Source organism: Barbatula barbatula (assembly GCF_947034865.1).
Source record: "Barbatula barbatula genome assembly, chromosome: 2".
Taxonomy (NCBI): Eukaryota; Metazoa; Chordata; class Actinopteri; order Cypriniformes; family Nemacheilidae; genus Barbatula; species Barbatula barbatula.
In genome coordinates this window covers 21,359,452-21,375,865 of record NC_136767.1, presented here as the reverse complement: position 1 = coordinate 21,375,865, position 16,414 = coordinate 21,359,452, and the positions used below count along the sequence as shown (strand labels likewise).

Sequence of the window (16,414 nt, the reverse complement as noted above, 5' to 3'; positions counted from 1 at the left end):
TGGTGATGTCAACAGTGGCTAATGCTTTTACGTCTTAAAGCAATCTAGATTTTGAGTTTAAACATAACAATGCTTCCTCGTACAATCTCTTTATAGTGTGTACAAGTCAATAATACGATTTAGCAGACAGTGGCTTGAGTTTGAAACCCTAGTCAGGTGACTGCTTAGGCAGCATTGTTTGACATCATACCTTTATCATTAGTGGTAAAGGTTTGTAGGTTTCGTAACACAGCCATCATGTGCTAGTCATGTGCAGAATACCATGTTTTTAAAACCAAAGTCAATACACTATACAATCTCAGGCCGCTTATCTAACAATCACGATTGCGAAAGGGCAAATCCGAAACACTGGGTTTAAATGATAACTATTATTTGGTAGGTGCAGGTTCACTTTTTTTTGGACATAGCAATGGTGCTACAGAGGTTTAAAGTTCTGTAGCACAGGACAAATAGTTGTAGCACAAGTACAAAAAGTGCGGTAGACCACAAAAAAAGGCAGGTAAATGCCAAAGGACATTCATGTTACATACAGATGGATAAGTAGGGCCATATCATTTTGTTTTTTTCCAAATTCGTTTTTTCCTTTTTAATTGTTCCGAGTTCTGTATTTGTAATGTTTTGCAATACAATAATAAATGGATTTGTCCATAAACAAAACTAGCATACTAGTAATTATATAAAAATGATTTCACTATAGTAAAGTTCTTGGCTACTATAGTATTTAATATTTACTATAGTAAGGTTAAAAATACTAAAGTATACTGTAGTGTTTATTACAGTTTATACATTTACAACAAGTAAAAAAATTTTTTCATCTTGTTCAAATTAAGCAGACTTGTATTTTGGCAGGTCGCTGCAAAGACGCTTCAGTGTGTGTTTGACACCACACAAAACATCTCTCAAAATAGAGAGAAATATAGGTTGTTTTTATTCCTCCTTTTTATCGAGTGAATTTTCCAAGTGGACACAATTGCCTTTCCTCTATGGAGATCACGAAGTTCATGTGTTTATGTCCTCAAATATTGAGATACAGACAAATCCACGAGTGTCACACTTGTAACATGTTAAACTGTTCAACTCATTCACTCATAGACACACAGAATGTGCAGAGGACATATTTAAATAGTAAAATTCTGCTTACGTGATACCTTCCTTGTTTTCTCACATCGCAAAGAGCATAGGGCTTTAGATAAATGGACTTAATGCAGCCGGAAAAACGAAATATAAATAGTGGTGCGCCATTACTTAACCTCGCACACGAACAAGCACAACTACAAACGCACCTCACACAAACAGGCTCTGTCTAATGCTCGTTCAAATCTTTATCGCACGCGTGCTACACTATTAAATTCATTCTTAGCACAGAACCGATTTTTTCGGAGAATGGCAACATATATGTCGCACTGTACAGCCCTGGTATATATATTGCATTTCTGTCAATAGATCCTCGTCAATATTACACACTGGACCTTTAATTCTATGTACGATTTAAAAATAGAATAAAAATAATGAAACCGGAAGTGCCTTTGGATCAGTGTTTACATCTTGCAATGTTATCTAAATCTCAAGTCCCTGTACACTTACTTCCCGTAAGTCCTTTGCCGATCCTGCTCCCCTATCTCCAACAAACACTTTCCTGTATGCTCTCTTATCCTGTCAAAATAAACACATAAATAAATATAGGCTTAAAAAATGCTTTTTCCATGTTGTTATTTTTTGGATATACTGTATCTTTTGACTTGCTATTTTTGGTTAGTTTAGTTCTCTTTAAATTGTGTTGCATTTAAATGTCAGTCAAACCGCACCAGAGAAGAGGTGGACCGAGAACCATCTTTTCCACAGTCTTGTCTGCCTGTTTGGTATTCGACTGGCATCGTTCACACGTGTTCAAATGAACTGCATTAACAGAGCAATCAAACCAGTGTTAGTTTTATTAAAAACCAAGTGTGAACACGCCCATAAAACATGCAAATTCCATTCAAAGTTGTGCATGTGTACTGGTTTGTTTATAACATTCTGTACCTCTCATCCATCTCTGATTCCCTGTCTATTGGTTAGGCCTGGATTTGGCGGCCGGAAGGAAGGAACAGTGTGGCATCCCTCTCCTCCTCTCATGTCCCCTCCCTGTGTGTCCTTGCATGTCAGTTACCCCTCGTCACCCCCCCTGTGTCTCCCCCCGTCAGTCCTCCGTGTTCTTCCCCCTCATGCTTGGGACAGACCGGCCGCCTCACTGTCAGACCAATGACTGCCTGGATCATACTGCCTGTCAGCCTGGCTGCCTTCTGCATCACTGGGATATGGATAGTGTGAGTGTTTAAATGTGCTGTCAAACAACAATCTGTAGATTATATATGAATATTATTACCCATCATATTAGTTGTTCTTGACAGTGATAGAAAGATGATAGTTCGCCCAAAAATGAAAATCCTGTCATCATTTACTCGCCCTCTTGTCCTTTTAAACCTGTATGACTTTCTTTCTTCGGCAGAATATGTTGTGAAACCAAACTCTCGGTACCCATTCAATTGCATTGCCTTGTGTCCGTACAATAGAAACAAAGGGGTACCATCTCTCTTCGGTTACAACTTTCTTCAAAATATCTTCTTTTATGTTCCCCGAAAGAAAGAAAGTCATTTCACACGTAGCTTTAAATTGTAAACGTATACAATAACACATAGTTCTGTCCTCAGATATGCCATGGCTGTAATGAACCACCACGTCTGTCCTGTCGAAAACTGGTAAGTGGAGCTTTTATTCCACAGTGTGTAGAATGTGAAGTTCACATCATCGACATTGCCACTGTGCTTATTTTAAGGTCGTACAACGTGACATGCACAGATGAAACGGCCAAGCCAGGCTTCCCGAAAACATGCTGTACCGTTCAAGACATCCCCCTCATCAGGTAGTTATGCCTGCTTTATTTCCAGCTCGTGATTATTTCCTGCGTGACCTGACCGAGTCATCTTTGTCTTTGGTTTAGTAAGTGTGGATCTTACCCTCCGGAGAGCTGTCTGTTCAGTCTCATCGGTAATGTGGGAGCTTTCATGGGTAAGAATGCCATCTCATGTTTCCGCGCTGGCATCTTGCATAACAAAGCACAGAGGCATGAATAGAATTATTTAGGGATGCAATACAGATTGAGTCACAGTGGCAGGGGTGTCATACAGACATATACTGTAACTGCATAAGGGGGCGTGTTGCGTATTTTAACACTGATGAATGTTTGTGTTGCTTCATTGTTTGTTTTGTATTGAGAGAGCTGATATGGTGCAATTGCTTCCTGGGTTCTCATCTCTCTGAGAAGTCTGTGGAGTGTTATTACACCAGATTATCACACAAAAGAAACAATAGACTACAACAATTAGAATCCTGTGTGTGTATAGCTAAAAGGTAAAACGTGATGTATATACAAGTCGACCCATAAAGTGTTTAGACACTTAAATGCATAGTTCACCCATAAATGAAAATGCTGTCATCATTTACTCACCCTCTTGTCATTTTAAACCTGTATGACTTTCAAAGATATTTCAAAGATTGTTGGTAAACAAATAACGGCGATACCCATTGACTTGCATTAGTTTTGTGTCATACAATAGAAGTGAATGGGTACGTTCTTCAAAATATCTTCTTTTTGTATTCTGCAAAAGAAGGTCATACAGGTTAGAAATGACAAGAGGGTGAGTAAACGATGACTGTGTTTTCATTTTTGGGTGAACTATCACTTAAAGCAGCTTTTGAAAACAAATGACTTGTTTGGCCTGGAAGATTTAAATGAGTTCTCAGTTTGTGCGACATTTGTTTGCAAATCCAAATTAGCAATACAAATAAGCATAGTTCTCTGCCAATATGTTCAGCAATAGCCTTTATGGGTTTATGCTAAGTTACACTAAAGACATTTGTTAGTGTATGTGGAAGTTGCACGCAGGTTTAGTTTTTTCAGTGTTTCTGTTCTTCTGTTTCCAGTGGTTATGGTGTGTTTGCTTCGCTACGCTCAGATCATCGAGCACAGGAACCACTGCTGGCTCAACACCTGTGGACTGGTGTCTGGATGCACCAATGCTTTGGGACTGGTCATGGTGGGCAACTTCCAGGTCAGTGGCTTCTTTGATTATTGTTATCTGATAAATATATATTTCTTTTTGTTGCATTAAAGGAACAGTTCACCATGAAAAAGAAAATTCTGTCTCCATTTTTTCGCCCCAAGTTGTTCCAAATCTGTATAAATGTCTTTGCTTTGATGAACACAGAGAGAGATATTTGGAAAATGCTTGTAACCAAAGAGTTCTTGGACCCCATTGACTTCCAAAGTAGGAAAAGTTGCTTTATACATTTCTTTGTTCCATTAAGCGCAAAAGAAGATATTTTGAAGAATGTTGGAAAGCAAAAAGCCACTTTTCCTACAATGGTACTGTTTGGTTAATGTAGCCAAGGTCAATAGCCTAGGTCAGAGATATTAGCAAATAATTGTATTTTTCTTGGGTTTTGCTGAAAACCACTAGGTCAGGAAAAAACCAATTAATGTTTGTTGTTTAATTATAACTAATTTAAACAAAGGATGAAAGCGCTGATAAAGTGAAAGGTTGGGCTCCGCCCCCTGCTGAAAGAGTTCTTTGGAAAAGGACAGAAGCTGTGAGAACGATATGGAAACGTAACCGAAGAAGATGCACTCAGCAAGTTATTTTGGAATTATCTAAAGTATTGATTCGTCTTAATTATTAACAAACTAATCAGATTCAAAGTATCAAAAAGTATTAGTTCAAATAGAACCTAACCTGCATTTTCAGTGGTCGTGTTCCTTCCATGTGTGATTTAATTATCCCTGCTGTGATCCTGAAACTTGTCTGTGCTGTGGATTCAATTCCTGTTTCGGACTAGCGACCAATCCCATCAGTTAGTACCTGGAACAGAGAGAACACACATTTTATGATCTGGTAGGACAAAAAGTTGCTTATATCCTGGATTTTACTGGACGTGAACTGAAGCTTTTTGTTTAGCATGTGCTGTTGTATGAGAAGAAGACATTAAGAGCTGACACTTCGACTTAAATTCAGTGCATCAGACTGATCATCAGAATCAGAGTGTTTCAAAGAGCTTGATGTTCTTAATGTGCTTAATATTGATCCGTGAAAGCAGCCTCATTCCTCAGAATGGATTTTAGTAGGAATTTCACTCCCTCTGCCTACATAGTGCCTTACACTGAGTGTGCAGTAAGGAATTTCTATTTGGACGTAGATAAAACTTGTAAATGCTCTAAAAGGTATTTAGAGCATCCAAATCTGTTGTGTTTTGTTTTCAGTGGTCTGGTGTTAGCACTTGAATAATACTTGATGCTTTTTGACCAGGTGGACCACGCTAAAACGCTTCACTACGTAGGAGCGGGCGCTGCCTTCCCAGCAGGCATTCTGTTCGTGTGTTTGCAGTGCATGTTGACGTATCGGGTGGCTGTCACTGCTCTGGACTACTGGATGGCTCACGTGCGTGTGGCACTGGCTACTGGTGCTGTCATCACGCTGGTTCTTAGTATCCTTACTTGCTGAGTGTTATGTGTGAATGTTCACAAATATTTATTAAAGTGATGGTTCACTCACTCCAAAATTTAAATTCTGTCATCATTGACTCACCCTCATGATATCTCAAAACTGTATGACAGAACACAAAAGAAGATTTTTTTAAAGATTATTGGTAACAGAAAACTGTTGGTCCAAATTGACTTGCGTGCTTTTGTGTCCATACAATAGAAATGAATGGGGACCAACCTTTTTTATTTACATTCTTCAAAATATATGTTGTGTCCTGCACAAGAAAGTCACACAGGTTTGAAATTACATGAGGCTGAGTAATTATGATATAAATCTCATTTTAGGCTATACTACACCTATTACTTTTTTTACATAATTTCACATGACAAGCATTGCTTGTTTGAGTTAAACATCGAAACCTGCACACAAACATGGAATGAACAAGAAGAGGTTATAAAAGGGCGACTGAATGATAATCTTCTAGACTTGACACCTTATACAATTAGACACAATCAGATCTAAGAAAAGTCATATTTTGCGCTGTGTTCACTGCTCGGCTGTTATCTCTTTTTGCTCATGAGGTTTCTGTCACAATCAGTAAGCCCTTGACTCTTATATTATAGTGCCAGTATAATCCAATTTCTTAACAATAAATGTTGGCGTAGAGGCGGATGAGCTCAGGTGGAGTCTTCCCGCCCTCCTGCTTTATCTCTCCTGTTATCTTCAATTTATTAATAGTTTTTTCCAAACTGGAGCAAAATTGGTGGTGGCTGGGAGATGTAACTATGAACAGCTATTTTGCCAGTCTGGCCTTAAGCAATTCATAGATTTCTTCCCTAAATTCATAGTTACCATATTACTGTGAATTGTGTGCTCTACACACAAATATAATTTTAACATGCTGTTTTGTTTTTTTTGTCTGTATTTTTTAGTCTAATTTAGTTTTAAGTAGAATTTTTGTATGTGAAGACTTGCCATTTTACCTTAAAGCGGCCGTAACACACGGTTTCTTCCAATCTCATATAAATCTTGAGTACCTATAGAGTAGTATTGCATACTTTGTATCTTCAGTATTTAGTTTGATCACATTTATAAAAGATAAATACAGCTGTAAGTTTATTTCCGAGAGCATATGGCGTGTGCGGAGGGAGGGGTAGGCCTAACTATAGCATGTGCGCACCCATTGCCAACAAAACACAGACATCTGTCATTTATATATATAAATTAACATTTATATAACATTCATCACCCAAATGCTCTTTCTCTCTCTCCTGCACACAAGTGAAAGTGACGTCTGCGCATGCTCCTTCTCCTGCTCTCCTTGCTGCCGCGTGGGCGTGCCGCGTGCTTTTCCATGAGAATAGTCCAATAAGGGACTAAGAAAAATAGTTACGAAACAGTTTTATATGTCCGAAAAAACTTTCCCAAACCCGTACGATCGCTGGGGGAATGTATTGAGCAAAGAAATACTACTCATTTTTGAGTGACAAGTTGAGCATGAGAAGACAGAACGTTTTACATTGTAAAGAAGTCAGAATGAATGAAACACCGTTGCACGGCTGCTTTAAAGACTTGTCACATCAGGTCAACATAACACTAGACAGTTTATATTTTCCAGTTGTAAGCTTTTTTTGTGATTGTTCATGCACGTGGCTGTAAGTGTTATATTATCACTCTCTTATAGTGACATGGACTCTCATGTGGTATAGTCTGGGTATGTATATCACCAAATATTCATAGATCTCATCATTCAGACTATAACAGCTGTGTGTTTGTGCATTTCTCATTTTTATTTGAAAAATGTTACGCTCCTTGACCGGCCCCCTTTCAGGCGGCGTATTCTTCATCCACGAGAGCTTCCTGTTACAGCACGCAGCAGCAATTTGTGAGTGGGTCTTCACCGTAGTCATCCTTGTATTCTACGGAACTTTCACCTACGAATTTGGCACCGTCACAACAAACACCATGTTGGCCGGCCTCCAGCGGAGCCTCTCTCGTGGGTCCGGTGTCATCATCGGAGACGATATCCAAGGAGGAGCCCTTGGAGGTGGTGCCACCAAAGGGTTAAAATCCCCAGGAGGAAGCAGTACCTCCACCCATCTGAACTGCACTCCGGAAAACATAGCAATGCTTTAATCCATTTATTACCACACACATCAGCACACACGGTCACGTCCTGTCGGGTGGAAAGCCTCAAAGTGGTGCTCTGAGGCACAATTTAAGGTTGAAGTGATCAAGGTTTAAAAGAACCGTCCAGTCAAAGTCAATACTGATTAAAAATCTATTGGGTTTACAGGTGTGGCTGTTTATATTGATGTAAGATTTGAAATTTTAGGTTTGTCTGATAGATCTGTCTGCTTTTTTGTCCTTTTGTTTGCTGATTGTGGATAAGAAGGACAGGATAGTTCTTTTTTAAAGATCGAATAGGGGCCCTGGTCACATGGTTTGTTTTTTTCTTAAACCGTTGCACTGGGCGATTCAATATATTTTTTACGGTTACGTTTGCACAAATGTTTCAGGGGTGTCTCTCGTTGAGCTTGCTACTGTTTGCCCAACTTTGCTGTTGCAATCGATTTGCACGTAACACAGATGTGACCCTGCCGGTGAAAACCCAGCTAAAGTTAAAACGAATTGTTTTCTACATAAAATCATCCTTCATAATGTAAAATACAGTAAGTGAGAATATTAACTGGATATCTTTAATATTGACCGAGCAATGGTAAGACAAATGGAATTTAAACTTTGATGCTTTATATTTCATAATTATTTGAATTTAGTCTGGTTTTCACAGGCAGGGTCGTGATTTATAAACAATGTTTTTCATTGTAGACTATCAGGATTCAAGTATTATATTTTGAAATAGTGAGTGTCTTAAGTATGAGGGAACTATCTGAGAACCTTATTTTGGAAAATATTCTTTTGAAAAAGACATTTAAAATATAATTTAAAGCATTAAATTACTTAAAATCATAATTTAATACAAATACAAAATCATGTATGGTAATTGTGGCCTTTTATTGTAATGTTGGCTTGCTTTGGTCCTGTTTTTGTTTCTTGATGAGGTGGGTCTCGTTTTTCCACTTTGAGAAAAGGAACGTGATGCAAGGTGACACCAGCTTAAACTCCGCCTTCCGTGTTAGTTAATACGTTTTAGAGGAATTACATTTGTACTTACTGCTCCCTTAAAGAAGGGACAGGTAAAAGGTTTTAAATGTTTTCTTTTGTTTTTTTAATAATGTGTTTGTCTTACGGGTCATTTAAACCCTTTTGCAAAATGCCACATCTAGTCACCTAGTGACTGACTGACTGCCTGCATATCGCCAAACATTTCTGCTGTTTGCTTTGAACAGTTTTGTGTGTCATTGTGACATAACTACAAATGGTGTGAAATTAGTAATATTCTATGTAACATGAGTCAACATTTCTTTTCAAAGTCTTTCATACTTTGTTGTTGCCAAAGTTAAAGATACACTGAATGCATTTCATTTTATTACTTTTATGTGTTGTAGGACACATAGCCACAGAGAAAGCAGTGTCATTTAGAAAGTTATGCCAATGCAGTACAGCAATATTACATTTCAAAATGGTTCGTGAATTGGTGTCCAGGCTGGAACCTAGGAAACAATATTTGAACTTTTTGAGGGTTGAGTGGTTATGGTGGCCTTAATGTGACTGTGGTGTCTGTGTGATTATTTTAATCAGAGGCTCCCTATTGCTTTTAAGGTGACCGTACATTCATTATGCTTGAATTATTTTGTGTCACACAGATGTGACAGTTATACTTTCTATATCTGTTTTTGCCCTTCAATGTGTTTGTGCTGCATCTATGTTTCATGATAACGCTGTAAATTTAGACATGGTCTCTACTTGGCATCATACAGTATGTGCTTATCTTTGTTGTCAATATTATCAGAGAGCTGTTGATGCATTGTTCAATTGCTCTCATGAGAAAGATGATTCACGGGGTGCATAGATGAAAGTGTCGGTTAAATCCAATTGATTCGGGGTTCATTGCTACCTCTACATTTGTCATTACAACGTACCTAAGTCAACACAAGGCAAACATACAGTTATAATTGCATAATGGGTCGTATTTGTTTCAAACAACACTTTTAGGAAAAAGTTAAGGTTTCAGCATATGAACCTAACATTGATGTAATTTCTCATGTATTGCCGGTTTTGTCACATTTGAGCGCTGATATAATTGGTTTCTACAATTATTATAAATGACATGCAATACTTAACATTGCATTTAATGCATATTTTATTAGGCTTATAGGTCAATTATTTATAGGTCACTTTAGAGCAAAATATGTTGTAAGGGTTTTAGAATTATTATAATTTTTTACCTGTTTGGTTTGGTCAAAAACTGTACCGTCAGGTGGGGAAATTTACTGATATTTTGTTTAATTTTTGGACAACTATTGAAACGTATGTGTACTTGTACTGAGACAATGATGTAAGAGCATACTTATTTGCATCCTTTTATATTGGTTTACGTATCCCTGCATAATTCAAGACACTGATGGATATTTTAAAACAGGCAAGACAGCTGGCTTTTGGTTTTAATGTTTCTTTTTGATGTTCTGACTTTTAGCTGTTGTATGGATAGATATTTTTCTGATGCCTCTAAATGATATAGTTGAACATTTTTTTATCAACACATTGTCTGTTGGGAATGCAATGAAGATGTAAGGTTCACGCTACAAAATCAAAAGAACACAATACAAAGAATATTTTTATCTTATAAATCACATATGTACTCAGATTTATGTATCATTTCAAAGATTTTTCTTTGACAAGAAATTTATATGAAATAACTACCAAACATACAATGAGAAATAAACAAGTGTATATGTATCTCTGTCTGTGATCATTTGATTTTAAGATAATATATGACTAATGAACCAAATGTGTAGACAACAAGCTTAAGAGAATATAAGAAAAGTAATGCAAACACTTATGGATGTGTGTTCTGCTCAAAACTTTGATGCAGTGATCACAACATCTTATGTCTGCTTCTATGATAAGTTACATTACATCGAAAATCCACATACTTCATTAAAAAGGATGACAATGTAAATAATCTCTAATCATATCATTAAATTAAAGGTTCAATGCTCATAATAGGGACGATAAAGAAATAAGGAATGCAATCTCTTCAAGAAAAGTGTATAAGTCATGGATCAAATAAATGTGATTTCACATTATAACATAAACGTACTTTAAGCAATAAAACCTTTTAACATTTAATAAAATTGAAAGTTGTTATAAGGCTACATTTCAGTGACATATTTCATACAAACAGGTAAAGAATATAATTTAAAACATTGCTTTCTTTTCCAATAACAAGCAAACCCAATCATTCAAAGTCTGGTCCCTGCCGAGTAAACTCTCGCTTCCATGCATATTCAAGTCTCAGAGGTCATGTATACATGGCTCCATGTAGATCTTCCAGCCTGTGTTCTCTTTGTCTTCTCCGTTCCTGTAGAATATACATCATACACACATATATTGTCGAGTCTTAAACCATAAAATCCATATACAAACAATAAATATGCAACTGACTAGATAACAGTAAATTTGCTTAAATAAGAAAACAGTTGTTTCATACCTTATTTTTTTTAAACTCCTCATAGTCTGGATTGTCAGTGGGTAGTTCAAGTCGACACAAGGGACATGAATTGGTCTGTAATTTTATAATTCTTATGATGAGGTCGCACTGTCTAATAGTAATTCTCTTCTAGAAAAGTCTCAGGATCATGGTGTAATCCTTGTTATCACTACAGCATACAATTATATAGTACCTTACTGAGCCATGGCAGAATACACCCGGAGTGGAACAGATGCTTACACGGCATCTCTCTTACTGTCTCTTGCTCTTCGAACTCCAATAAACACACCGGACACTTCAGTCCTTTATCTGCCGAACGAAGAACGTGAACCACATTTAGCAGACATCGATTTAAGCAATGGCAATGTTACAACACATGATCAACATTACCCCTCTATAACAATAACATTCAATAAATATATTTGATTGTCTATCAGAGTCATTATTTTGTATAAATGTATAGCTAGCTTATAGATAAAAGCTGCCAGTAAAACAACAGACAGTCACCTGCTTGTTCAGGAGAGATAATGACCACAGGAAGACTCTGAACCACAGCCTTCGCTGCAGGAGGAGGAAGTCGCTGGTCCCAGTCTGACAAATCAAATGAACCCGAGTCTATATCGAGGCCCTGCATTAAAGACCTACATCCAGAAAACATGTGTTATCGGTTACATCCTCACCGCTGACAAACGTAACCTTAACTATAGAGCTTAGATTTACTTTAAATTATACTTTGTATATCACAAAACTATATAGTATCAATCTGGTTTTATAAGGATGTAAAGGAACAGCAAGTCCAGCCGCACATAAATACAATGTTTTTCGAAATCCTCTAGATGGCGTCGTTTTGTTACCTCGCAAGTTCCAGCAAAGCATTCTGTCGGTACTGTTCTTCAGGATTTGTGGGTTCACAGTCATGCTCATCGAAGTATGAGGCCATTTCTCAACTTATTCACCTGATAGACGCATAAATAAAATCTGAATCAGATTTAACATCAAACTTGAATGCTAGCAGCCTGTAACGATAGAATGATCTGGGTTTCTAACTCGAGGTTTAAAATGTTGGTGATTTACTCTCACACACTAAAAATCGCTATTCTATCATAATAATATTGCCTTACTATCAATGCCTTTTATAACTATTTGATTTTGCCACCCTGTTACTAGAGGTATGTCCTGCTATTAGTTACAATGCAAGTAAGTTAAGTCTTCTCATGATAGATATCGCTTATCTTTACCATTAAAGACATAATAGAAACACTATATGACCTGTGCGCAAAACTGTATTAATTCAAGCGATGTAAACGCTTATAGACACAAGCTGACATCCGTATCAATACCACAATGTCCTTCTGCTAACAACTGGTTAGCATAATGATTCAAACGAATCTAAGCTAATTTACCAATACTCGTAGAATATAAAAATGTACGTACCTTACTTGTTTAAAAGGGCAACATATGACAGAGTTAATTCGACCGGAAACTTGTAAATGTGTCTTTTAAATGCACTTTTCGTTTTGAAAGTGCTTATCATCAGGGATGAAACTTGTTTCACTGCACTGTCAGCGCGAACACAACAAACCCTATCGCGATAGTTGCGGGTTGACGTGAGTTGCCAGATTGGGTTAAAATTCACCACGTTGTCTTGTCTGTTTTATGTGCCTTGTTTATTTGATTTAACATTTTCAAATTTCTTTGTATTTATTTACTGACTCTACATTATCTTGCTAATAATAAAAATGAATTTAAATTTTACATTTTGAATATGGTACGACATGTGTTGTATTTTGCGAACAAAAATCCCTCAAAGGCGTCTGGTCCAGCAGTTAGTAGCTGTGAATGGTTGCCATGACGCTGGACACATGCATTTCTACAAGTCAACAAATGTTCAATCCCGTTGGAAGGAAACTTCGAGAGGAATTACTTTCAGTAAGTGCAAAACTGAATTCATATACAATGCTCACTGTCACTAAAACGTTTTTGTAAGTCATCTTCCAAAGTGTTTGTTTTTCTTTCTTCTAGGGGATTATATATATTTGTATTAATTTTGTCTGTTAAAATACATCTCAAAATGAACCCAGTAATTATCTACATTAAATAAACGGATATTAAATATTTTTCAGTGTTGTGAACTCTGTGAAATGTTTGATGTCATTAATTTATGGGTTCTTTGTTGGGGTCCCTTCAGTTGTGTTTCCTGGACAACCAGGAATCAACATCTCCCCCAAAACTGTCTTCTTTTGTTCTTATGAAAAAGGCACGAATCAATGCTCTCAAGTTCAAAGAGACAGATTGTATTTTGCTTTAATTTATTATTTAAGCTTGCATGAAAGTGATAGTTCATCCAAAAATAAACATCATCATTTACTCACCTTCGAGTTGATCCAAATCTTTTTGTTCTGATGAACACGGAGAAAGATATTTGGAACTGTAACCAAACAGTTCTTGGAACCTTCCATAGAAAGAATTACTTCATATTTCTTTGTTCTGTAGAACACAAAAGAAGAATATAGGACAGCAAACTTTTGATACCATTGTCATTTTTACTATACTATGGTTGTCAATGGGGTCCAAGAACTGTTCGGTTACAAGCATTCGTCCAAATATCTTTCTCTGTGTTCAACCAAACAAATAAATTTATGCAGGTTTAGAACAACTAGAGAGTCAATTATTCACGACAAATTTTAGATTTTTGGGTGAACTATCCAATTCATTTTGTTGTGTCTTTTTAGGACAGTCATGGAAACTGTTGATCATGAATGTTCTGGAGAGAACACAGATGAGCTGATCTCTGCAGGTCAAAACTATTCACTCTCTAACATGCTCGCATAAATCTGCTGTTATATGACTAATGAAGATTTGTGTCTTTTCAGAAGTGGATGGGGGTGTTGATGGTTATGGACTCGTGCCTCTGTCCCATGACTACTTTGATCGTCTGGATCCTATTGATGCACAACTGAGTCATCTATATGTCAGTCCTTTTTAGTTCACTAAAATAGTTAAATATGTTTTATTTTAATGACAGAAAGGACATAATGCAAGTCTGATTTTGTTTTTCAACCTTAGACCCAGGGCCGTAGACAAATGCATGGAGTGAACTCCAAGAGAAATGAATTTCCTTCCTCAGGTGGGCAGTTTTGTAAATATTTTATTATGGTGCAGCAAAGTATTAGGTTTTATGGGATAACATAGTATTAGTTTAATAATGTTTCAGGTCATCTTGAAGGGAGTCTGTCTTTAAGTAAAGACACAGGTTTGGGAAGCACTGTTCCAACAAATGATAAAACATCATCCACCCCCTCAGGTAATAATAAGAGTAAAGTTTGTTGGAAAGAAGATACAATATAATCTAAGTCTTTCAGACCTTGCAACATTGCAGAATAAACATTAGTATATTACAAATTACAGATATTCGGCAGAAATGTCTTGGTCTGGCTATAAATCTTTAGAATTTTTGTTCTGAAGACAAATAGCGTCGTATTTTTATTACTGCCCATCCCAAACAAATAATCATTCTTAATGGACACAGTGCTTTTCTTTAAACAGTATCATAAACTATCATTTCTTTTTCTAAATGTTAGAAGGTAAAGATGACCAAACAGAACATCAGACAGGGGATATTCTGAAGGAGTCAGACGTGTGGCATTCTGGAGTAAATGGCAGCTTGCGCTCCATGTCCAGGACTGAACAGTGCCGATGGAGGCTGGAGAAGCTTCTTGGGAAGAGTTCAGAAGTAGCAGGAATGGGAAATGAAGAGGACGAGCTCACGATGGACAGCATCTGTACTGAGGACTTCTCAGCACGCTTTAGAGACGAGATGCTTGACCTGTCTGACAAAGGTATACAGAGAGACCAAAGAAAAGTGGGTACTGGTGTGATCTCATGACAGGTCACAAAACATGGAAAAAACATTTATAAATTGACAGTGACAGTGCAAAGTATTGACATATAAATGTATCAGAGGAATTCTGTAAATTTATTATTATTATTAATTTAAAGCACGCATGACTAATATTTTGATCTCTGGCTCTAGCTCCAGATGTTCCAATTACCAGCAGTGACACAGCAGACCTCACTGAGCCTCAGAGCCTCTATCCTCAAAGATCAAAATATTTCCCACAGCATCCATCCAAAACACCTCTTAAGCACCTCACAGGTAGCTTTTTTATCCCTTTTCATATTTGTTACAGTTATACCTCTGTTTTGAATCTCTGTGACCTGTTTTCTAAAATACAGTTGTTATCAGGAAACTTCTTTAAAGGGATAGTTCACCCAAAAAGGAATATTCCGTCATGAATTACTTTCTAGTTCTTCCAAATCTGTATAAATGTATTTGTTTGGTTGAATACATGGCAAGATATTTGGACGAATGTTTCTAACCAAACAGTTCTTGAACCCCATTGACTAACATGGTATCCCAGAACTGTTTGCTGTCCTAGAATCTTCAAAATATCTTCTTGTGTGTTCAACAGAACAAAAATAGTGTAAAGTAATTTGTTTTACTCAATGGGGTCCAGAACTGTTTGGTTACAATCATTATTCCAAATTGACCATCAGATATAATTTGTCATCAGAACACAGAAATGTATACAGATCTAAACAGAAGCAGATATGGTAAGCTCTAAGAGTGTTTGTAATATTGTGCTCTCTTATAGGGATTCACATGCAGAGTTTTGATTCGGACATTATTGACACTGATCTGGACACAGTGTGCTCAGAGAAGGTTCGACAGCACCTGAAGTCCGCATTCACTAACAAAAATAGTCCAGGTGAGAGTGCTCTGCCCAGTGTCAAATCTTAACTGCATATAAATGTGCAGAATACATGTACAATTTAATAAATGCTATTAATCTTAGAAAAACGTACTGTGTGTATCAGTAGGATTTCGTTCAAGCAGAGGAAATATGTTCTATACAGGACCAGTCATCCAAAACAATATTCAATCCTCCAGGTAATGAGGCTTCTCGATGATTTAAAGAGATTTCTGTCATCATTTATTCACCCTTTTGTCATTTCAAACAAGAATGTTGTTAACTGGACACCATTCACATTGTCAGGTTCAGGTTTTGTGTCCGTACAATAGAAGTGAATGGGGTCTAGTGCTGTACGGTTACCAACTTTTTTCAAAATATTTAGTTTTTTGTTTTGCGGAAGAAAGAAAGTCATACAGATTTGAAATGACAAGTGGGAGAGTAAATGATGACAGAATTTTGGGGTGAATTATCACTTTAAGGTCAAGTCTTTGTCCAATTGAAATAGGCTACTATATAGAATATGCTCA

The 16,414-nt window shown here is 36.9% G+C and overlaps 2 protein-coding genes across 4 annotated transcripts; one reads left to right on the top strand and one right to left on the bottom strand.

Annotated features, from left to right (window-relative positions):
- The first annotated feature begins 2,123 nt into the window (after positions 1–2,123).
- tmem150aa (transmembrane protein 150Aa) lies at positions 2,124–10,379 on the top strand. The gene is given in 8 exon segments (XM_079477376.1): positions 2,124–2,156; positions 2,158–2,306; positions 2,691–2,738; positions 2,816–2,902; positions 2,981–3,048; positions 3,964–4,091; positions 5,343–5,520; positions 7,351–10,379. Coding segments are annotated over 8 exon segments (981 nt in total). The 5' UTR covers positions 2,124–2,138; the 3' UTR covers positions 7,656–10,379.
- On the bottom strand, positions 10,116–12,780 carry rnf181 (ring finger protein 181; the record flags this gene model as incomplete). Of its 3 annotated transcripts, none has more annotated exons than XM_079477343.1 (6): positions 12,568–12,780; positions 11,988–12,089; positions 11,641–11,774; positions 11,327–11,442; positions 11,134–11,208; positions 10,116–11,004 (listed from the first exon to the last, which is right to left on the bottom strand). In XM_079477343.1, the coding sequence occupies exons 2-6, from the start codon at positions 12,071–12,073 to the stop codon at positions 10,945–10,947; spliced, it is 471 nt and encodes a 156-aa protein (XP_079333469.1). In that variant the 5' UTR covers positions 12,074–12,089; positions 12,568–12,780. The 3 variants fall into 3 exon arrangements, with proteins under 3 accessions (XP_079333469.1, XP_079333470.1, XP_079333471.1); XM_079477344.1 differs by having other exon boundaries at positions 10,240–11,004; positions 12,573–12,709; XM_079477345.1 differs by lacking the exon at positions 10,116–11,004 and having other exon boundaries at positions 11,128–11,208; positions 12,568–12,711.
- Positions 12,781–16,414: the final 3,634 nt, after the last annotated feature.